The sequence below is a fragment of the Leuciscus leuciscus genome (genome assembly GCF_965113295.1).
Source record: "Leuciscus leuciscus genome assembly, chromosome: 25".
Lineage (NCBI taxonomy): Eukaryota > Metazoa > Chordata > Actinopteri > Cypriniformes > Leuciscidae > Leuciscus > Leuciscus leuciscus.
In genome coordinates this window covers 7,697,989-7,722,215 of record NC_138724.1, presented here as the reverse complement: position 1 = coordinate 7,722,215, position 24,227 = coordinate 7,697,989, and the positions used below count along the sequence as shown (strand labels likewise).

The window sequence follows — 24,227 nt, the reverse complement described above, 5'->3', positions numbered from 1 at the left end:
AATCGATTTAACAGGACCGTATGGTCTAATGTATCAAACGCAGAAGATAAGTCAAGTAAAATCAGCACTGTGTACTGTCTTGAGTCAGCAGCCATCATAATGTCATTTGAAACTTTAAGAAGTGCCGTCTCAGTTGAATGGCATTTCCGGAAACCTGACTGAAATTTATCAAGTATATTTTTCCCATTAAGAAATGTAGTCAGCTGGCCGGCGACCACTCTCTCAAGAATTTTAGATAAAAATGGCATTTTAGATATCGGCCTGTAATTAGTTGGCACGGAAGAATCCAAATTAGGTTTCTTTAGTAAAGGGCTGACAACTGCTTGTTTAAAATGACTAGGAACAGATCCACTTAAAAGGGAAAGGTTAATCATTTTAACAACAAATGGTACAAGTAAATCAAACACATTTAATAACAACGAAGTCGGCACTACATCGAGCGGGCTAGAAGATGGTTTCATTTGACTTAATATGCTCTTAATATCATCTAGATTGATTGGAGAAAAAGTATCCCAAGTGTATGAGGCAGCTGACCCACATGAAATGACATCAAGAGATGGAATTATAGTATTTCTGATATCTTGCACCTTGTTTACAAAAGCATTTAAAAACCTATTGCAATCACTCTTTGAGTGTACAGGCACTTGGGGAGCAAGGGGAGAGACAATCTTAGATATTGTATCAAACAGGACTTTAGAATTATTCTTATTCTTAGTTACAAGATTAGTAAAGTATTCTGACCTGGCCTGTTTTATCTTAACATTTAGCAGTGAGATAAGCTCCCTCAAATGCAATCTATGTACTTCTAGACTTGTGGATTTCCATAAACGTTCAACCTTACGGCACTTTCTCCTGAAAGACATTATATCATCATTCATCCAAGGGCACACATTATTAGGGAATATGCTTTTACTTTTCAAGGGAGAAACTAGATTTAAAACCGACAGACACTGATTATTAAAAGACTGAAGAAATAATTCAGCATTATTACAATCAATAAAAGAACTCGGGTCAAATGACTCCGAAAATTTCTCTGCTGTAGCTTGATTAATAATACGTCTTTGCAACATCGGTCTACATGGAAGACAGTCAACATTAGAAGACAGATTAAAAAATATGCAACAATGGTCTGTCACATTTATGTCCATAACACTCAAATGGTCGATACTCAGACCTAATGAAAAAACAAGGTCCAGAGTATGACCCTTTATATGTGTAGGACCTAAAACACATTGTTTAAAATTAAATGATTCAGTGAGTGTTAAGAATTTAGATGCCACAGAACATGACGAGTCATCAACATGCAAGTTAAAATCCCCAAGTATCAGAACCTTTTCAAGTTTGATAATTGAAGATAAAAACTCGGCAAAATCAGCTAAAAACAAGCGAGCAGAACCAGGAGGGCGGTAAATTAAGACACAATAAAATGAATCATTATTTCCAACCTTAGTCATCTGCAGCTCAAAGGAGTCGAAAGAATCCGAATTGATCAACCTGCAGCAGAAACGGTCCCGGTAGACGAGAGCGAGTCCGCCTCCTCGTCGCGACACCCGCGGTGTCCCATACACAGAACAGTCCGGGGGACACAGTTCATTGAGATGAGTGTATTCCATATCTCGCTGCCAAGTCTCTGTTAGGAACATAAAGTCAATATGTTCCTTTGGTGCAAAAGCGCGTGTTGTTGACGAAGACCAGCAACAGTTAGAACAAGTCATTCATTCATAAAACTCATTTACAGCAATGTAAGTGTATTTGTGATTATTATGACGGCTGTTTTATGTTAAATTCAGTGCCTTCACGGTTACTTTTCCTGTGTAGCCTACATGCATCTTTCTCTACCGTGAACGAGATTATAATGTTATTCCCCGATGCGGATGTACAGATCCAATGTTACATTTTTGAGGTTGACATATATTTCTCTTGGTTGTTTAGTTGCCTTAACTTTATATTGTGGTGATGTGCTGCATGCAGGCTATTAGGGTTTCCCTCAATACTTCAGGATTCCCCTGCTGGACATACAAAACGCTTAACGTAGCTTAATGGACTACACAGTAAAAGACCAAACTCGCAGGCAAGATGGACTCAGAATAACGTACTCGGTTACTAACGTAACCTCGGTTCTCTCTAGAAGAGGGAACGAGTACTTGCGTAAGATATCTTACGCTAGGGGAAAACCTCTTTTCCTCGAGATATTGAAGCCAAAAATTATCCTTAATTTTGCAATAATGTAAAACGCATTGCAGCAGCATGCAGACATGGGCGAGACAGCTCGCGCACCCATTGGCTGCTCTGCGGCAACTGCACCAGCCTATCGATAGAGGCTCCTCATGACGTCAGAACCAATGAGGGCGCTTCGCGCCCATTACGTCATGTCCCGCCGAAATCAGGTGGGGCCAGGGCTATAAATACGGCCCAGAGAGGCTGGTTTGGTCAGTTTTTTCATCGCTGAAGCGAATCAGAACATGACGCATGCACGGCAAGATACGCAAGTACTCGTTCCCTCTTCTAGAGAGAACCGAGGTTACGTTAGTAACCGAGTACGTTCTCTTACGAGAGGTCTCTCGTACTTGCGTAAGATATCTTACGCTAGGGGAACACAATGTAAAACGCTGTGCGTGCTTGAGACATAACACTAAAGTCCCAAGGGCAGGTGCCAGGGGCTCATACAGTGCCTAATCACAAGGGACTCACAGAGAATCCGGGAAGAGGGGCTAGAATAGCATCATTCCTGTAATATGGAGCTCTGATAAGAGCATGTTATATCAAGTGTTCCACACAGCCAGGGCGAACTCGGCCTGGACTGGTAAATATGGGGGACTTACGCACTGCCCACAGGAGTATACAGACGATCCGTGATCAACGCTCTAGCAGTTTCAGCATCCCGAGCCGATAGCATCGGGCGGGGAATACTGAAAAATTAAACCGAGAGCAACCTAGCTTGCAAAGCGGGAACCTCGAGGTTATAAAACCTTATAAATGTAGACGGGGAGGCCCAGCCTGCCGCCATACAGATATCTTGCAAGGCAATCCCACTGGACCAAGCCCACGACGAGGCCATGCCTCTTGTGGAGTGCGCTTTGACACCTATCGGGCATTGCAGGCCCCTGGATGTGTAAGCTAGCGCTATAGCATCAACTATCCATCTGGATAGACTCTGTTTTGACGCAGCTAGTCCCTTAGAACGTCCGCTGAACAAAACAAAGAGCTGCTCTGTCTGTCTGAAAACAGATGAGCGAGACACATAGGCCCTTAACGCCCTGACCGGGCAAAGGAAGCCTGCGTCCCCTTCCTCTTCAGATACCGGCAGGGCCGACAGGGAGATCACCTGTGCCCTAAACGGTGTATTGAGGGATTTAGGAACATATCCGTGCTTTGGTTTGAGTATGACTCTCGAGTCATTCGGCCCAAACTCCATACACGTCGCGCTCACTGAGAGCGCTTGCAAATCCCCTATGCGCTTCACTGAAGCGAGAGCCAGAAGAAACACTGTTTTGAAAGACAAGAGTTTCAGGTCTATTGACTGTATTGGCTCGAATGGGGCACCTTTCATGGCTTCCAGAACCGTGGAAAGGTCCCAAACGGGAACTGAGGGTGGTCTGAGAGGGTTCAGCCTCTTAGCTCCTCTAAGGAAGCGAATGACCAGATCGTTCCTTCCTAATGACTGGCCAAGCGGTGGTTCAGCGAACGCTGCTATGGCCGCCACATAAACTTTGAGCGTGAATGGGGTTCTGCCCTTATCCAGAAGCTCTTGTAAAAAGGAGAGAACCTCTGGCACCCCACAGCGTGAGGGTGAAGTGCCACTCGCTGTACACCAGCTAGTGAACACAGACCATTTGAGGAATAGAGCCGCCTCGTAGATGGAGCTCTAGCCTGCGTGATCGTGTTTAACACTCCCGCTGGGAGGTTAACGGGTACCCGTTGATGGCCCACGCATGTAGGGACCAAAGCTCCGGGCGAGGATGCCAGATCGAGCCGTTCGCCTGCGAGAGGAGATCCCTCCTCACCGGTATCGGCCACGGGGCGGTACTCGTCAGCTGCATCAGGACTGGAAACCAGACTTGGTTTGTCCAAAATGGGGCGACGAGTAGCACTGGGCATCCGCTCTCCCTGATTCGCTCTAACACCTGGGGTGGGAGCGTGACAGGGGGAAACGCATAGAGCGGGCAGTGGGGCCAGACGTGAGCCAGCGCATCCCTGCTCTTGGAGAAGAATTCCTGACAATGAGCGTTCTCTTGAGACGCAAATAGGTCTATTTCCGCTCTGCCAAATGTCCGCCATAGCATTTTGACTGTCTGTGGATGTAAAGACCATTCTCCTGTCAGCAGATTGTTTCTGGACAGTCTGTCTGGTCCCACATTCAGATGGCCGGTCACATGCGCTGCCCTGAGCGAGCGCAGACTGTGCTGAGCCCAGACCAGGAGGCGTTCCGTCAGCCTGTGAAGGATTCTGTATCTGATACCTCCTTGGTGATTTATATAAGCCACCACTGACATGTTGTCCGAACGGACCAAGACGTGGTGTCTTTTTATCTGGGGACAAAAGCGCCTCAGCATGTTGTCGACTGCCATCATTTCCAGGCAGTTTATATGCAGAAGCTTTTCCCGTTCCGACCACTGGCCGAATAACGGTCTGCCCTCGAGCAGCGCTCCCCATCCCGAGGTTGAGGCGTCCGTAGACACCACCTTCACACTCGAGGAAGTCCCCAGGCTTACACCTGACTGGTACCAGTCGGTCACTGTCCAAGGTTTCAGAGCTGCGACGCATTTCTGATCGACCTTGAGGCGCGCGAGACCGGAGGTCCAAGCTCTGCGCGGCGCGCGCTTTCAACCAATACTGCAGCGGGCGCATGCGAAGCAGACCCAGCTGAAGCACTGAGGATGCTGAAGCCATGAGACCCAGCATCCTTTGAAACTTTTTGAGCGGGGCTAAAGCGCCGTGGCGAAAAATCTCTGTCATGCGCTGAATACTTAGTCTGCGCTGCGGCGACAGCTGTGCTGTCATAGACAGCGAGTCCAGATCTGTGCCCAGAAAATATATTTTCTGACTGGGAGACAGTGAACTCTTTGCCTAATTGACTGTGAGACCTAAATTCTCGAGGTGATCGAGTAATATGGTCCTGTGTTCTATGAGCTCCGACTGTGATCGAGCTAGAACCAGCCAATCGTCCAAATAATTCAGCACTCGTATGCCTCGGAGCCTGAGGGGTGCGAGCGCTGCATCCATGCACATCGTGAATACGCGAGGTGCCAGGGATAGGCCGAATGGCAGGACTGTGTACTGATATGCCTGGCCCTCGAAGGCGAATCTCAAAAATCGCCTGTGACGTGACGCTATTTGTATTTGAAAATAAGCGTCTTTCAGATCTATCGACATGAACCAGTCCCCTTGGCAAATTTGCGAGAGGATTTTCTTGGTCGTGAGCCTTCTGAACCGTCGTTTCAGAAGTGCTTTGTTTAGTCGTCTTAGATCTAAAATGGGTCTGAGACCCCCGTCTTTTTTTTTTTTTTTGGGGGTACCAGAAAATATCTGCTGTACATGCCCCCTTTGCTCTGAGCTTGTGATAGGGGTTCTATAGCCCCTTTGCTCAGTAACTTCGCTATTTCGGCCCGAAGTAGGTGTGCTACTTCCTTTTTCACCGTAGTATCGATTCGCGCCGCTTTGCGTTGCGGGCGTCGACCGAACTGTAGCGAATAGCCTCTTTCTATAATGTCTAGCACCCACTTCGAAACCCCGGGTAGCCTTGCCCATGCGTTTGCACGAATGGCTAGGGGTTGAATGCGAAGCGCGCTCTGGTCGCTCAGCGACAGAGGGGCTTCAGTGTGCTGCAACATAAGCGTCGCGCTTATGACATTTGAGGCAGGGGGCGCGCTGATAACAGCGGGCAGATTGCCCGCGCTCGACTCCTCTGCGGTGGTCAACCGAGAGGGGGAGGGCTGGGCGAGTCCCGTAAGACCTGTCATGTCTATGTGTGAATGTGGGCGTGGGATAGCGGGCACATTTACAACACTGAGAGTATTGTCTGCCTGAGCAGAGCAAAAATGCATGTTGGTTTCGTTTTACAGAAACCTTGAGACATGCAGAACGTAGTGTTTGTGAGCACTGGGCAGTGGGCACATTTACCACATTTAATGCACAATCGATCTGGGTCGATTTCATGTGCGCGAGCCCTGTGCGACGGGCTGTGTTTCTGTGTAGGAATGAGCACTGGGCAGTGGACATTTTGTCTACACTCATAACACCATCGGCCGTGGCCGGAACACCAGAAAATACACTCTATGGGATTTATCTGGGTAGCCGTAAAGCGGCGTTTGTGTGCAGGCAAGCGGGCTGTGTCGCCGACTTGTTTACTGCAGAATACACTGGAACAGTCGCATTTTCTGGAACTGAACGAGCGAGAAGTTGCCATAGAAACAGAGAGCGTCAACATGCTGGCGTTCGTTTGCAGGCGTGCGTGCATTACAACAGGCTCGCTCACTGCAGTATGACATTTCCAGTCGCCTGAACTTCAGAGGGGAATGAGAAATAGAATTCGGCCCGGCCGCAGCGGGACATTAACACTCTTTTCTCCTTTCGCCAGTGACGCACGGGAACCATAGAAACGGTGTTTGGGTGCAGGCAAGCGGGTTGTACAACGCGCTCGTTGGCTGCAAAATGCACATCTGCAGTCGCCTTTCAGGGAACTGACAGAGCGAAGCATTGGAGGCATAATTAATCTGCCGTTAGACCGAGATTCGAACCCCGGTCTCTCGTGTGAAAAACCAAAAATTCCGCCACTGAGCCACAGCGGGGAACACAAAGGCTTTCAGATGCACGAGCATATAAGAGCGTCAACATGTTTTCTTCGGCGTTTGCTTGCCGGCGCTGCAATATTTATATTTCCAGTCGCCTGATCAGGGAACTGAGAAATGTGTGAGAATATTGAGGTCAGTCCAGCTCGGACTAAAACACTATTTTCTCCTTTCGCTGGTGATTGACGCGTGAATGGGGCGCAGAGGCAGGGTAGCTTTCTTGTACGTAAAGAAAATCTAACCCCGACCGTCCGCTTCCCGCCTCCCCTGTGAACGGCGCATTTTGCGCGGCTCGAACAGAGGGAGAGAGAAAGCTAGCCCCGTGGCCGTCCGCTCCTGACATCCCCTGTGAACGGCGCGGTTTGCGCGGCTCGAACAGAGGGAGAGCAGGTATCATCCTCCAAGCAGGCAAAGCAAGCGGGCGCACCGGCGAGCTTTGCGGGTTGGGGGGGAAAGGGGCGTCTTGAAAAAGACGCCCGGCTCTTTTAGTGCAATGAGAGTGTGTGTCGCGGCGGCGAACACACACACATACACAAAACACAGTGGCAGAGAAAAGGATATGTACGCCGGAAAGCGTCAGCAGGAACGGCGACTGAAGGCGGCGAGTTGTCGACCGGCAGCTTCAGATGCAGATTAATCCCGCTGGGTGCTTGACTCAGACGGCGCGGCTTCCTCTCAGGATCCAGCGATGCGTGAGCCCGCTGAAGAGATAAAAAACTGACCAAACCAGCCTCTCTGGGCCGTATTTATAGCCCTGGCCCCACCTGATTTCGGCGGGACATGACGTAATGGGCGCGAAGCGCCCTCATTGGTTCTGACGTCATGAGGAGCCTCTATCGATAGGCTGGTGCAGTTGCCGCAGAGCAGCCAATGGGCGCGCGAGCTGTCTCGCCCATGTCTGCATGCTGCTGCAATGCGTTTTACATTATTGCAAAATTAAGGATAATTTTTGGCTTCAATATCTCGAGGAAAAGAGGTTTTCCCCTAGCGTAAGATATCTTACGCAAGTACGAGAGACCTCTCGTAAGAGAACGCGCAAAGCTTATAATGCTGAGCGTTTCCCAGTGATACATTGGCATACAGATGGCTTGATGTTGGACATTCGCACATTTAGGGACTGTCTCTAAAGTGTATACGACTTTGGTATACACGTTTCTAACCCCGATAGCATTTGAATAGGATGACTTGCAGTCATAAAACCAACTGTAAAGTGTTCATTTAGTGTCAGGCATAATGACACAAATTCAGTGGTTCAAATTCGACAGTAAATTCCACATTGACGTCCAGGAACTGCAGGAAAAGCAGAAGATTGCCGAGCATACTCTCCATCTGCTGTTAGTCGACCTCACCATCAGATGGTGCAAAAGTGCTTGTTGTTGACGAAGACATTCATTCATAAAATGGAATTTTATGCGATTCATTCATAATGCGCACCCTTTGGATTTTTGATATTTATTCAAATAAATTGAAGTTTGCTATTGAAGTTAGAAACGTGTATGCCAATGTTGTATGCAACTTTAGAGACGGTCCCTAAATGTCCGAATGTCCAATGTAAAGCCAATTTTACATTTAGTCATTTAGCAGAAGCTTTTATCCAAAGCGATTAACAGTTAAACTAACAATAGGACAACATTGTTTTTGCTTAAACTGTCACAGCACTTGCATATTGTTGAACAATATGCAAGTGCTGTGACAGTTAAGCTAATGCAATACAGGCATACTATATATATATATATATAGAGAGAGAGAGAGAGAGAGAGAGAGAGAGAGAAGAGAAGAGAAGAGAAGAGAAGAGAAGAGAAGAGAAAGTGTTAGTATTAATTGATCAAGTGTTGATTTTATGCCAGTATATCACGAAACGCTCAGCATGAAACTTTGCGTGATAAGTTCATATTCTGAGTCCATCTGCTTGCCTGTAGCCTATAGCCTACAGCCTACTTCACTAATAAGGTGCTAGATTGGTCTTTCATATCACTGTATTAGTCCATTAAGCTACGTTAAGCGTTTTGTCCCAACGGAAGGGGAATCCTTGAGTATGAGGTATTGAGGGAAACCGATTATAATCCTGTTCATGGTAGAGAAAGCTGATAACATGTAGGCTACACAGGGAAAGTAACAATGAAGTTATTGAATGAAACATAAACACAGCTTTTGTGTGTTTATCATCTTTTCCGCATACTGACACAGATAATCATTTCCATTTTATGAATGAATGTCTTCGTCAACAACAAGCACTTTTGCACCATCTGATGGTGAGGTCGACTAACACAAGATGGAGAGTATGCTCGGAAATCTTCTGCTTTTCCTGCAGTTCCTGGACGTCAATGTGGAATTTACTGTCGAATTTGAACAGTTTGAATATTTTGGAAGTGAAATATGAATGGTGAATATCGATTATTGAATTTTTAATAATGAAAAGGTGTTTGAAATGTTTTTAATTGAAATATTCACAGCTTAAATATTCAACCATGTTAAATTTCAGCCCATAAAAAATGCAAGCCCTAAAAATACAATGCATTAAAATGCAAGCATGGTTAATGCAATGCCTATTTTTTTTCAAGTAGTGCAATTCAACAGGCTTTTTATTTCAAAAACATTTGACATTATTTTACTTCCATACCCTCCATCACTCCACCTGCTCTTATTGCCTACGATTGTGAAGCACAGCGCAGCACGCAACAACCTCCGGCATGAAGGCACGGCTCACCTCTGGTGGTCAGCTGATTCATCAGATTAAAGCCGCAGAATGGAAACCGCTGTGTTGAGATGGCAGTAGGATGTGGGGTTCACCACCTGTAAATACATGCTTGTAGTTTGAATAAAGTTTTGTGTGTTGTTGACTTGTATGCATTTGTTTATTGATGGTTACTTTTTTTTTTTTTTTTACTAATTTATTCATGTTTCCTATTGTTGTCAGTAAATAAAATATAATTATTTACTGAATGCATTAATTCATTGCTTGACTGAAAATGTAAATGTTTTCACTGCATTTAGAGTGTATGCATAGCTATGTAATATGACAAAACAAATTACATTTAGCTTGTTTTATTGAATTATATAATTTCAGTACAACAAAGGTAATATAATTAAGTATTGGCCAGCATTTATCATTATTATTGTGTGCAAGTTTTGGGGTGGGCTAGCAATACAATTTGTTCTGGGGTAATATTAGCAGTTCAGTGATGTTTCATTTTGTTGTATACAAGTTTATTAATTTAGTTAATTAAGGAGAAAACCGTGATGACATCGTCCAGCTCAGTTCAGTTCTCATATAATTGTGTCAATGCAGGGAGATCAATATTATTGTTGAAGATTAAAGCTGCAGTCCGTAGCTTTTTGGGGTTAAAAATTATCCAAAATAAATTTACGAAGAAGTACATAACCAGCCAGTGTTCAAAACTATATGCTTGCCTTAGCTCGATTCAAAATGGTAAGCTTACAATAATGTTTTTAATTCCAGTGGTACTGGTGGATTTCTGTGTCACATCTGTACACATAAAGAAAGAGTCTCGGCTAGTAGGACATATTGCGTGTGAGGATGTTGGAGGTGAAGATTTATAGCCTTTTCTCGCAGCATTTGATATGGCGGATCCAGAAAGGTTCAAACGACAAACACCAGTGACAACTGGAGATTCACCCGTTAAACCGAAAGACTTCGGAGAAAAAAATATACTGCAACCGGCCCATGCGAAAACAAGGATAAATATCGGGAGGGCATTAAATGTAGTCACGCAATGCTGATGTTGTTAACATTAACAATTTGAGAACAAAGTATAATTTGCACGGTTTGACATGATAAGATAAGCGAGCTTTAGATTTAATCTGCGCGATTTACTGCAGTGCTTTTTTCCCCTTAACATTAGTTGGTTAGAACAAAAGTGGATGTTACTTACTTGTTCAGTCCGGTGAAAATTATTATGTTGGTCATACTTCCAAAAAGTAGAATCTGTGATTGCGAATGACAGTATCCACACCACCAGCGCGGTGATTGACAGCCGCACATTCTCCTCAAAACATTGAATTCATCCACACTGTGCCATGCCGAGGCACAACCCACATAAAGTTGATAATTCCGTGAATAACTGCAATTGCAGATTTCGAACAGAGATGGCGACAAAGAGGAAAAACTGCGGACCGTAGCTTTCAATTAAATGTTAAAGTTAATGTCCCAAACTAAGCAAGCCAAAAGCCAATGGCAACAAAGGTGAAAAAAGGTGAAAAAGGCCACAGGGGCAAGGAACCAAAACTCCATCAGGTGACAGAATGGAGAAAAAAGATGCCATTCTTCTTATGATGTAACAAGTACATCGGGTGTTATAGGAAGTGTTCCCGGTTCCGGCTGACCTAATTTATGCCACCTAACGGTCCTAGTACTGAGCCTTGTGGTACTCCATACTGAACTTGTGATCGATAAGACATCTCTTCATTTACTGCTACAAACTGATAATGGTCAGATAAGTATGATTTAAACCATGCTAATGCAATTCCACTAATGCCAACATAATTTTTGAGTCTATTTAAAAGAATGTTGTGGTCAATAGTATCAAATTCAGCACTAAGATCGAGTAACACTAATAGAGAGATACAACCATGATCGGATGATACGAGCAAACCATTTGTAACTCAAATAAGAGCAGTCTCAGTACTATGGTACTGAAAACCTGACTGGAAATCCTCGCAGATATCATTTCTTGCTAAAAAGGAACATAATTGTGAAGATACTGCCTTTTCTAGAATCTTTGACAGAAAAGGTGGATTTGAGATCGGCCTGTAATTGACTAATTCTGTAGGATCAAGTTGCGTTTTTTTAACGTTTTTGGTACGTATCCTATTGACAAAGAATAATTAATGATATTAAGAAGAGGATCTATGACCTCTGGAAGCATCTCTTTCAATCGATTAGTCGGGGTCTAACTTACGTATTGTCTATTTAGATGATTTAACGAGTTTAGAAAATTCTACCTCCTCTATAGCAATGAATGAATCGAATGTTTCCTTAAGGAGACTACAATGCACTGCCTGATGCGATACTGTAGTAGACGTTGCATAGTTATAATTTAATAGAACATAATAATTTTTTGTGTCAAACCCTAAATGAGAAATAGTCACACACACACACAAAAATAACAACAACAACAACATACTGATATTTCCGACAACGCACAAATCAAAACGGGTCAAACTGACCCACCACAGTACATAAGGGATAATATACGGAATGGGTTTTTGTGAGATGAGTAAATGCCTGCACATACAACTACAGTAAGCATCATGTTCACAGCGCACACAACACCCTCAACACTTATACTCATGATTTCTCTCAACATGAGGACAGGAGAGCTGTCAATCAATACATTGGAAAACATATAACTTACTGTTACGTCCTATGTTATTTGTTTGGAGTTGTTGTTTTTTCCCCCTTTCCCCCTCTCTTTACTTTCACTTTTAGCAGGACAATGCGGCTACCTGATTGGTTCATCCATCTGTCAATCATCGAAATGCATGGAAATGCAATACAACGCGGCCTCACCAATGAGGGCGTGCCATGTGCCTATAAAGAGCGCACCTGTGTGGGAAGCGGGAGATGATTTGCACGCTAGAGCACACTTACTCTCACTTAAAGCAGGGCTATGCAGTTTCGGGAATTTCTTCGCTGTATTCTTGCTTTTTGCTTGCAGGTTTCTCTATAGAGCTCCCCCTACAGCTTCGTAATAGATATTTGACAACACTGTCGAAAAACTCGTTGGCGACTCTCAGATACCAGAGGCTAGTAGATCAACGACATCAAAGCAGATGGGACATTCTTTAAAACGTCTTATTCATTCGGGTTCAGTGTGAGGGAGCGCAATAGTAAGGGAGCGCAATAATGGTTGGGCCCGCCGGCCCAAAGTTGCAAGGGTGGTTTTTCGGCTCACAGGCGCTTGGGAGGTGCGAGACGACCACCATTCAACCCGAAAAAAGTCATATAACTATTCCAATGACTCCGAAGCTGTTCGATTAAGGTAAAATAGTTACTTAGTTCACCTTTAATCACTTTGCATGTTTGCCTGACCTGTACCATTTTAGTGTTTCGAGAAACGTGTTCTTTGAGAACTTGGTAATAGAGGCTCATTTGGGCTGTCTTTTCCCTGTGAGTATTTCACCGTTTTTCTGTTCTGGTTGTTTGACCTGTTATTAAATGGGGGAGAGAAAAGAACAGCTGAGATATCACGTGATATACATGTGCAACACTGAGTTATCAATCGTGTATTCATGGATTTCATCAGGTCCCTTTCCACAGGTGTATTAATCAAGCACAATGCAGTCTGCATTCATAATCTAGGTGCTTGATTTTATACACCTGTGGAAAGGGACCTGATGAAACCCATGAATAGATCACTAGTTTAGCGAACAATGCCACTCTTTGTATTTTTCGTTTTGTTAGCAAGAGTAGTTTATTTAGGGCGTCTTTGACGCTGAAGATCTTTTGTTTTTATCCTTGCTGAATGTAGCCTAGAAATCTAGACGCACCCTAGCGGCAGCAAAATGTATTTTGCAGCCAGGGTAGTCTAGCAACTCTCCGTTGACTTTCGGAGCTGTAAAACCTAAATTGGGTCAGGCCAATCACATCGTGTATAGAGTAGGCGGGGCGGGCTTAACATAATGACGACATAGTTGCAACGGTTCCCTGCTACTTGAAAACAAAGAATGGCGGCTGCTGGAGAACAGTCTTTCGAATCAGTTTGGCCGCGACTCTGGAGGACTCGGAGTTAAGTTTTTCTTTGAGAAAAGAGCAAAGAACGGCACTTAAGTCATTCTTAAAAAAGGAAGATGTGTTCGTAGTTTTGCCGGCCAGATTCAAAAGTTGAATCTGTCGACTAACGTCAGCTCCGCTGTTGGGAAAACGCTCTGGTTGGTTGAAGCGCTGTCCTAATACGTGCAGAGGGAATTTGAAAGACAGCCGTTTATCCCACCCCTCGGATTGAGCCGGGTCTATGGTGAGTTGCCAGACCTAACATCTTGATGTAGGTCTGGCTTGCCAGGCTATGCTGAATGTTAATTTAGTTAAGACTATATATTGTTTTGGTTTATCTAGTAAGATTGGTTTTGGTTTTACTTATTTCTTTGATTTGGCACGGTCTAGTTCTTTTCTCTTTACCTTTTTCTTGTGTGAACTTTTTCTTTGGTTTGTTTATGTAATCAATTACTTTGAGGTGTCCTTTTCATATTGATTCTCATTGTTATAAATGTATCACTTTACTTAAACCAGATTGGTTTGTGTGTGAGATGTTCTCTTACGAGAGGTTCTCTCGTATTGCGTAAGTAGCTTACGCTGCGGGAAAGTCATCTTTTCTCGAGATCTGAAGCCAAAAAATTATCCTTAATTTTTATAATTTTGTCAACGCAGTGCAGCAGCACGCAGACCATTGGCTGCCCTGCGGCAACTGCAGCAGCCTATCGCTGAGCCTTAGACGTGACGTCACGTCCAATGAGCGCGCTTGGCGCGCCTCATGCGTCACAGCCCGCGAAGAGGGGGTGTGGCTAGCGTATATAAGCGAGGCTCAGAGGCTGCTTCACTGATTTCTGTCTCTTCAGCGACGCTCTCCGCATCGCTGGACTCTGAGGAAGCCGCCGCCGTTGAAACAAGCGACCAGCACGCCGAGGATATCAGCCTGAGGAAGCCGGCCGTCTTCGCCGCCTTCAGCCTTCCCTGCCTGCTCCGCTATCCGACGGATTATATCCTTTTTTGCTCTCGTTGTGTGTGTTTGTGTGTTCGCCCCGCGACACACTGCATCTAAAAGAGCGCGAGGCGTTGTTGCAAATGCCTCGCTCCTCCTGTGGCTCGTGCAGAGCCCCGCTCAGCGACAGCGACCGCCATGTGATCTGCGCTCTCTGCCTGAGCCTCGCTCCGTCTGCCTCCACCGCGCTGCGTAAGAAGAAACGCCGCGCTCAGAGGCCTCCGGAGCCGGATGCAGTAGCTGAGCGCTCGCTGGAGCCCCTCCCGCGAGCCTCGCTATCTCCTTCTCCCCCCACCTCCCGACGCGCAGCGGCCAGCTTTCGCCCGCACTGCCGTCGCCTCAGGGGATGGAGCAGACAACCCTGCTATAGACAGCTGTACCCCCCTCTGTCAAGCCGCGCAAACGGCGCCGCTCACAAGGGATGTCAGAAACGGACGGTCTCGGGCTATAGCTTCCTTTACGTTACAAGAAAGCTACCCACCCCGTCACTGGCTAAAGGAGAGAAGAGTGTTTAGCCCCACCCAGGTCGGACTAACCGCCATTCCTCACATATTTCTCAGTCCCCTCCTAAGCTCAGGCGACTGGAAATACATATACTGCAGTAAACGAGCCTGTTTTTATACACGCACGCCTGCAAACAAACGCTGACGCAAAACATGATGCCGCTCGCCCCTTCCCGCGCTCTCCCCCTCTGTTCGAGCCGCGCAAACAGGCGCCGCTCACAGGGATGTCAGAAGTGGACGGTCACGGGCAAGCTTCCATTACGTTATAAGAAAGCTACCCCGCGTCTCGGTCGCGCGCGTCACTCACAGGCGAAAGGAGAAAGAGTGTCTAGTCCCGCCCCTCCTAAGCTCAGGCGACTAGAAATATCAATATTGCAGTAAACGAGCCTGTTTTTAATACACGCACGCCTGCAAACAAACGATGTCACAGCACATGATGACATCTTCCCGCTCTCTCTCCCTTTGTTCGAGCCGCGCAATTGCGCCGTTCTCAAGGGATATCAGAGCGGACGTCACGAGCACCGGCGAAAAGAGGAAGAGAGAGTGTTTTCGTCCCGCCTAGGCCGGACTAACCTACAATTCTCACATATTTCTCAGTCCCCTCTAAGTTCAGGCGGCTGGAAATACTAATACTGCAGTAAACGAGCCTGTTTTAATACACGCACGCCTGCAAACAAACGCCGAAACAAAACACGACGCTCTGTCATATGCTCGCGCTAACGGAACACGTATGTGTGCCCCTGTGGCTCAGTGGCAGAACATTAGGCTTTCGTGCCAGAGACCCGTGTTTTCGAATCCGGCTCTGGCGGCAGATAAAAAATGTTCTGTTTGCTTCTCTGAGCTCGCGGCCAGCTTTCTTACATACAGAAAGCGAACCCGCATCTCGCACCCGACCGCTCACTAGGATGGTGCTTGAGTATTTATGAGCGTCTAAACATATGAGCCATCAAAGCGCCCAGCTCTGTCAGTCCCCTTACAAGAGGCTACTGCAGCAGCTTACATCGCAGCCAACGAGCCAGTAACACAACTCGCTCGCCTGCACACAAACGCCGTTTTTACGGCGGCCCAGATAAATCTCATAAGAGTATAAATTCGGGTTGTCCGGCTCACGCCGAAGGTGTCATAAGTGTAGAAAATGTGCCCACACCCTCGTGCTCACTGCTACACACAAACACGGTTCCCCTGGTAACGCGCTCAGAGTGCACTCTCATAAAGCGGGCACGCGCCGCTCGAGTGATAAGCGTAGAGAATGTGTCCACGACCCTGTGCCCACACCTACCCACTGCCCACTCTGCCACACAGTTACCCCGGGTTGCAGACCCTCTAAAGCTCTCAAACACTGGCCGTGTGACAAAAGTAAGCCCTGCGCCCGCTCACGAGTGCGCGCTCTTACTAACAAACACGATACCCCTCATGCCGCTCTCGCGACACGGGTGTTGAACAGTGAAATGTGCCCCATCCATAAAGATCGAGCCGTCATACGCTGTACAGCCAGTCACTACTGTCTACCAGCCCCTGTGTTCAAGCACCGGCGGCGCGTGCGCCGCCCCATCTTCTCTGATACAGGTTCCCCATCTCGCGCAGTGCGACAATCTGAACCCAGAGACCATTCGACCCCTAGCTATGCGTGTGGAAGCATGGGAAGCTATCCAGGGCATGTCAGAATGGGTGCTGAACACTATAGAACACGGCTATTCGCTTTAATTCGCTTGCCGTCCCCCGCGCTTCTAGCACGGACGGAGACAAAAGTGAATTCAGAAGCAGCACATCTGCTTCAGGCAGAAACAGCAAGGCTGCTGCACAAAGGTCTATAGAACAGGTCCATCCTTCTCTGAGCGAGTCGGGCTTTACAGCCGTTACTTCCTCGTACCCTAGAAGGACGGAGCGCTAAGACCTATTTTAGATCTGAGACATTTGAACAAGCCCTCATGAGACGGCCGTTCAAAATGATCACAACCAGACAAATCCTAGCGCAAATTCGCCCAGGAGACTGGTTTATCTCTCTCGATCTGAAGGACGCGTACTTTCAGATCCAGATAACACCCCGTCACAGGCCATTCTTGAGATTTGCCTTCGACGGTCGGGTATATCAATACACAGTCCTGCCGTTCGGCCTGTCTTTGGCACCCCGTACATTACGAAGTGCATGGACATGGCTCTCGCTCCCCTCAGAAGACGGGGAATGCGTATACTGAACTATCTGGACGACTGGCTTATTCTGGCGCAGTCAGAGACAGAGCTTGTGTCTCACAGAACAGCGCTTCTCAGCCACTTAGAAAACCTGGGTCTCTCGGTTCACTGGACCAAGAGCTCATTATCGCCCCGCCAGTCAATCTCCTTCTTGGGATAGAACTGGACTCGGTGGCTATGACGGCCAGGTTATCGGAGCAGCGCGCGCGCCGCATCCGTCATCTCGCCGCATCCTTCCAGGTGGGCAGCCAGGCTCCGCTGAGGACATTCCAGCGAATCCTGGGACATATGGCCTCAGCTGCAGCAGTGCTTCAGCTGGGCTTACTGCGCATGCGCCCGCTTCAACGCTGGCTGAAAGTCAGGGTGAATCAAGGCTGCATTTCAGCCCTACAGCCCTGGTTGGCAGCTGAATGGTATCGCACGGAGGTGACGATGGGAGCGATCTCGCACCGGAAGGTTGTCTCGACAGATGCTTCCAACCAAGGTTGGGGAGCGCTCTTCGAAGGCAGACCGGTTTATGGCCGCTGGTCAGACCAGGAGAATCTCCTTCACATAAACTGTCTAGAGATGCTCGCGGTCGAGAAAGCGCTCAGGCACTTCCTCCCAGTCCTCCAAGGTCACCGTGTTCTAGTCCGCACGGACAATACATCAGTAGTGGCCTACATGAACCGCTAGGGCGGCGTCAGATCCAAAATGCTCTGCACCCTGGCGGAACGCCTCCTCGTGTGGGTTCAGCACTCACTGCGCTCGCTGAGAGCCGCGCATGTGCCTGGGCACCTGAACGAGGGTCCCGACAGACTGTCCAGGGACAATGTTCCCCCTGGGAAGTGGTCCTTGCATCCCCAAACAGTCCAGTCACTGTGGCGCCGTTTTGGCAAAGCGAAAGTCGACCTCTTTGTGTCAAAAGACAACGCTCACTGCCCAAAGTTCTTTACGAAGAACGGGGTACTAGCGGCCAGCGGCCCACTATATGCCTTCCCGCCGGTCTCTCTGTTGCAACAAGTCATCAGGAGAATCAGGGAAGCGCGCCACACGGTGCTCCTCATAGCCCCGTACTGGGAGAACCAGACTTGGTTCCCGGAGCTAATACAGCTGGCAGACACAGTCCCCTGGCCGATTCCGGCGAGAAGAGACCTTCTCTCTCAAGCCCGTGGCTCGATCTGGCATCCCCATCTACATGGAGACTCAACGGATACCCGTTGAACTGCCAGAAGGGGTTGTGAACACGATCACCCAGTCTAGAGCCCCCTCTACGAGGCGGCTCTACACGTCTAAATGGTCTGTGTTTAAAATGTGGTGCACTGCCAAGGGGCTGGATCCACAAGCATGTGGGGTATCACAGGTATTGGTTTTCCTTCAAGAGCTGCTGGACACGGGCAGGTCCCCTTCCACGCTCAAAGTCTATGTTGCGGCCATCTCAGCTTTTGCCGGTTCGGCGCTGGGCCGCGCATTAGGAAGGAACGAGTTTGTCACCCGCTTCCTTAGGGGAGCCAGGAGAATGAACCCCCCGCGGCCCCCTCGGTTCCTATGTGGGATCTTTCGCTGGTCCTAGAGGCCCTGAAAGCGCATCCCTTTGAACCCATGGAAACTGTGGATATGAAATACCTCACGCTCAAAACTGTTTTTCTGATAGCTCTGTCTTCAGTCAAACGTGTGGGAGACCTTCACGTGTTATCCGTTAAACCGAGGCATGGTTACGTCCCCAAAATATTGGGCACTCCCTTCAGAGCACTGGTCATTTCTCTCTCAGCCCTGCCGCCTTCCGGCAGCGAGGTCGATGGTATTCTCCTCGGCCCGGTCAGAGCGCTGAGAAATTACGTCACACGCTCCGCCGCTATCAGGCGCTCGGAGCAGCTTTTCGTTTCGTTTGGTGGGCGCACCAAAGGTCTCGCCGCCTCGAAACACAGCCTGTCCAGATGGATAGTGGACGCTATCACAGCTGCTTATGCGTCTAAAAACCTGCAGTGCCCTCTGGGCATCAGGGCTCACTCCACCAGAGGCATGGCCTCTTCGTGGGCTTGGTCCAGCGGAATTTCCATTCATGACATTTGTACGGCGGCGGGCTGGGCCTCCCCCTCGACATTTGTTAGGTTTTACAACCTGGAAGTTCCTGCCTTGCAGGCGAAAGTTTTATCAGTCTAAGTCACGCGTAGGCCGGCCCACTGTCTGTGCACGGGCTACTGCGGTTGATTTAGCTCTCCTGGTTGAGCTGCATTATACAGGGATTTATCAGCTCAGACCGGCCGCGCCGCTCTGAGCGCACTAGTGTGTGCTTATGTACTGCGCTAGCCATTCTATTGGCCGCCCGGTTCCCACTCATCGTGTTCCCCGGACTTCCCATTTAGTGGATGCTGGGCGCGCACGGCGTTGACAAGGGAGTTCCCGCAGCGTAAGCTACTTACGCAATACGAGAGAACCTCTCGTAAAAGAACGTATCGGTTACCTAACGTAACCTCTGTTCTCTCTAGAAGAGGGGACGAGTATTGCGTAACCCGCCGTGCTCGCGCCACAAGCTCATTCGCTTCAGCGACAGAAACCAGTGAAGCAGCCTCTGAGCCTCGCTTATATACGCTAGCCACACCCCCTCTTCGCGGGCTGTGACGCATGAGGCGCGCCAAGCGCGCTCATTGGACGTGCCGTCACGTCTAAGGCTCAGCGATAGGCTGCTGCAGTTGCCGCAGGGCAGCCAATGGACACGCTAGTAGCCTGCCCTAGGTCTGCGTGCTGCTGCACTGCGTTGACAAAATTATAAAAATTAAGGAAAAATGTTTGGCTTCAGATCTCGAGAAAAGATGACTTTCCCGCAGCGTAAGCTACTTACGCAATACGAGAGAACCTCTTCTAGAGAGAACAGAGGTTACGTTAGGTAACCGATGCGTTTTCCAGTGCAAAACCCACGCCTTATTCCCTCAAGACTAAAAGGGTTTGTAACACTTACGTTAAGTACTTGAAAGAGGAACTCAGATTGTTACGGCTTTCCATTAAGAGTGAGTGAGTGAGCAAGTAACGTGTGCAAACAGAGTCCATGCATAAAGATGTAGATGTTTTTCTTTATTTTGTTCCAATGAATAAACATTGCCTCTAATCCACTTCCTCTGGCTTCTCATTTCTTCATGGTCATAATCAGGCACAACACCAACCTCAGAATTTACATATTAAGCACTGACCATAATTTATAGAGCAATCCTTTGTATCAAAAAAGATATAAGAATCAGAAGTAAATGATTATTACCATAATATTCGCAGTGTATTTTATTACACTGTACATCTTAGTTATTTGTGTTAATGAATATTGTATTGTATTTTGTAACAAATTAAACCGAGTTTGCATAAACAAAACTGTCACAACTTCTAATTAAATTATCTTCTACCTACAAACAATATTGAATTAGATTAACTTAATTTGAAGCATAAACACAAATAAACTGATGTTGATTACTTATAAATATTCACTGAGCTATTTCCTGTAGCTCAGTGGTAAGAGCATTGCGTTAACAACGCAAGGATGTGGGTTCGATCCCAGGGGATTGCACATACCTATGTATAAATGTATAGGATAATGCAATGTAAGTCGCTTTGGATAAAAGCGTCTGCCAAATGCGTAAATGTAAATATTAAATTGTTGTTTAAACTAGTTTCAACATAACTCACTTATAAAGGGAGTAGTGGCCCTCTAATCTATTTTAGTTCAAATGAACAGCTAGAGCTCATACTATATAACTTATTTATAGGAAGTAAATTTAATGACCAATAAGATATTGTCACTGGCATTAGCACATCCATTGCTCATATAGAAACTATTACTTTACTGGAATAAATCTGATTATCATTCAGTGTTGCATCTCAAGTTATTTCTCAAATTTCATATAAGTATATCTAAAAAAAATAAAGTATATCAATATTCGTGATGCTAACTGATTTTAGTTTCCACTAATGAACAAAAATGATAAAAAATAAAAAATGTCCATGCACATGTCATTTTCTGGAAATAAACTCTCTAAAAAAGACCATAATGTTTTTACTTGAAAATTGGAAAAGTTGGCAGTAGTTTATGAAAGGATCATTTTACTCACACATAAATAGTAAATCCTTGGAAATAAAGTTTTTGCATTTAACTTTTATCTGCACACACAGCTGATGAAATTACAACAATAAAACAAAAGTTTTTTGTTTTTTTTAAAGGTATAAAACGCCACCTTCTTTAAAAAGTGTCAGCACATAGTGGTAATTTTGTCTGTACTTCTGCAAACCCATCTGGTTTTAGGATTTTTTTTCCTCATATTTTAGAACACTTGTTAAAAATAGAATAAACAGTGATTGCTTACTTTCATTGGTGTATATATATATATATATATATATATTTTTTTTTTTTTTTTTTTTGGGTATAATGCATGAATGCCTGTTGTTGGAGTGAGTTTCAAATATAAGTTTGCAGTTTAGTGTTTAATGAGATTTACATAAATTGGGAAATGTTTTGAGAGTAAGTTAAGCCATTTACACAAAGAGTAAGGAAGAAAAAGACAACCTTATTTCCAGATTTTTAATTGACAGATTGAATAGGGTTATGAAACGTGCTCAGCCTAATACTCTTCAAAAACCTGAAACCGTGTTGTCAGCGTTTATGTTAGCGTATTCATCAAATTTCTCAGAATCAAGACTGTAAATAAAAAATTAAATATTAAAAAGTGAAAATTAAAAGATTAAAAAAATAAAAGCTCTTTATCTGAGAAGATGGGTGGCTCTTAAAAGAGCCTTTGGGATAGTTGAAGTCAGGCACGCCTCACTTTGAGCTGGTGTATTTGGTGACGGCCTTTGTGCCCTCGGACACGGCGTGTTTGGCCAGCTCTCCGGGCAGCAGCAGACGCACGGCGGTCTGGATCTCTCTAGAAGTGATGGTGGAGCGCTTGTTGTAATGCGCGAGGCGAGACGACTCACCGGCGATGCGCTCGAAGATGTCGTTGACGAAAGAGTTCATGATGCCCATCGCCTTGGAGGAGATGCCGGTGTCAGGGTGAACCTGCTTCAGGACTTTGTAGACATAGATAGCATAGCTCTCCTTCCTGGACTTTCTGCGCTTCTTTCCTCCTTTACCGGTGGTCTTGGTGACGGCCTTCTTTGAGCCCTTCTTAGGCGCGGACTTTGCTGGTTCAGGCATGATGACACGAAATCACGAGACTAACGAATTAATGTTATCTCTAGTGTTATACAGTGGTATTTATTCACTTCCCTATGCTAATTTTCAAAGAGAAACGGGAATTCTCCGATTGTATGTTTTCATAGGCCAATACCCATAAACTCGTACTTCATTGGACAACTCAAAGTATCACGAGGGCCAATCACAGGCAGATAAATAATAGTCCCGCCCACCACTCCCTCAAGTTTCCGTTGTTTCGTTTCCCGCTCTTTTATTCAATATTTTTGAGAAAAAAAGCGGTTCTAATATTGTGCATCATCGAGTCATTTTTAAACCCTTATAAATCCATTGAGGCAGCTTGAAAGAAAAAAAAAGAAAAGAAAAAAGAAAAAAAGCAGCGTGTCCTCATGTTTAAATGACAGAAAAAGCAAATACAAGCTCATTTGACTGTTTGTGTACAATATATACAATTTTCGTCTACATCTTCACTTCTGCTAACTGTGGTACTATTTTGATATAATTGCTTTTTTGTTAGTTTTGTAAACAAATATTCGTTCAATTGATTAACATGTGTAACAAAAAAATAGTTGACTATATCTTTGCATTTTCAACTATATTTTCTTGCAGGGTTGAACAGGTTTCGCCAACCATCCAGAGTTGCCCGGACCCCAATCACACACACCAAAACCTGCTATAAGTCTTCAGATTTACTGGGAAATTACAGGCGTGTGTTTGAATAGGACTGGAGCTGAAATCTTCAGGACAGTGAGACAGTTCAGCAGTGTAAAAACATAAGACATTTACATGCCTCAATTTTAGGACACTTAGACATGTCATACATGCAGCATATTTTGCATATTACTTATTTTTGTTTTTGCATCACATTAAACAAATATTGATGACTTTGGTTTTAATACCTTAATTTAAAAACATATCATAGGAGATACAGCTCATGAAATCTATCAACATCTAAAAATATGAAATTTATCAAAAACTCCTTTGAATTTGTTTTACTCAAGTCTAGATTATATAAAACTGAAATGAAAAGGATATTTTGCTGATCACTTTCCACACTTGCCTGTTTAAGGGTTACAATGTACACAGTAAATAGTATCAAACATAATCCTGCATTTTAGTATTGCAGTTTTAATACAGTACTTGTGTCTGTGTCTCCATTGTTTGTGTTTTCTTGATTCCCATTACTAAAAAGGTAAAATATATAAAATATACAAATAAATACAGGCATAAACCGAAGATAAAATGCATTTTATGAAACCTGAATTTTAATATGAAACAAAGGTCAGAGTTGTGATTCAATCACATGTGCTCTGGGGGAGGGGTGTGTAATGTGACGCGGCGCTGGTTTCTGTCAGGTCTTGTAAGCGAAAGTAAAACGCTTTCTTCTAACACACACACACACTATTTCGTGATTTTTTTTTTATTGTGCGACTGAAGTAATCAGAGTGAAACATGTCTGGAAGAGGCAAAGGCGGTAAAGGACTCGGAAAAGGAGGCGCTAAGCGTCACCGTAAAGTTTTGCGCGATAACATCCAGGGAATCACCAAACCCGCCATTCGTCGTCTGGCTCGCCGCGGCGGTGTCAAGCGTATCTCCGGTCTGATCTACGAGGAGACTCGCGGAGTGTTGAAGGTGTTCCTGGAGAACGTGATCCGCGATGCCGTCACCTACACCGAGCACGCCAAAAGAAAGACCGTCACCGCCATGGATGTTGTGTACGCGCTGAAGAGACAGGGACGCACTCTGTACGGCTTCGGCGGATAAACGCCTGAAACCAGGAGAAACTGCACAAACCCAACGGCTCTTTTAAGAGCCACACACTCTGCCACATAAAGAGTCAATGTTTTGACCATGTCAACCACATAATTTAGTATAT

At 45.8% G+C, this 24,227-nt stretch overlaps 3 protein-coding genes across 3 annotated transcripts in view; 1 reads left to right on the top strand and 2 right to left on the bottom strand.

Moving 5' to 3' along the window:
* Window positions 1–24,227, bottom strand: part of LOC309490520 (uncharacterized protein) — a 327,836-nt gene that overhangs the window by 74,346 nt on the left and 229,263 nt on the right. The gene's annotated exons all lie outside the window — the stretch shown is intronic.
* LOC309490562 (histone H2B-like) lies at window positions 21,878–22,391 on the bottom strand. Its single transcript, XM_082159798.1, has one exon. It carries the CDS (start codon window positions 22,352–22,354, stop codon window positions 21,980–21,982), a length of 375 nt encoding a protein of 124 aa, XP_082015924.1. The 5' UTR covers window positions 22,355–22,391; the 3' UTR covers window positions 21,878–21,979.
* LOC309490574 (histone H4) lies at window positions 23,746–24,163 on the top strand. The gene has a single exon (XM_082159809.1). The coding sequence runs from the start codon at window positions 23,804–23,806 to the stop codon at window positions 24,113–24,115; it is 312 nt and encodes a 103-aa protein (XP_082015935.1). The 5' UTR covers window positions 23,746–23,803; the 3' UTR covers window positions 24,116–24,163.

Coding starts and splice junctions, on each gene's coding strand:
- LOC309490562 (XM_082159798.1), bottom strand. CDS start 22,354: ATGCCTGAACCAGCAAAGTCCGCGCCTAAGAAGGGCTCAAAGAAGGCC.
- LOC309490574 (XM_082159809.1), top strand. CDS start 23,804: ATGTCTGGAAGAGGCAAAGGCGGTAAAGGACTCGGAAAAGGAGGCGCT.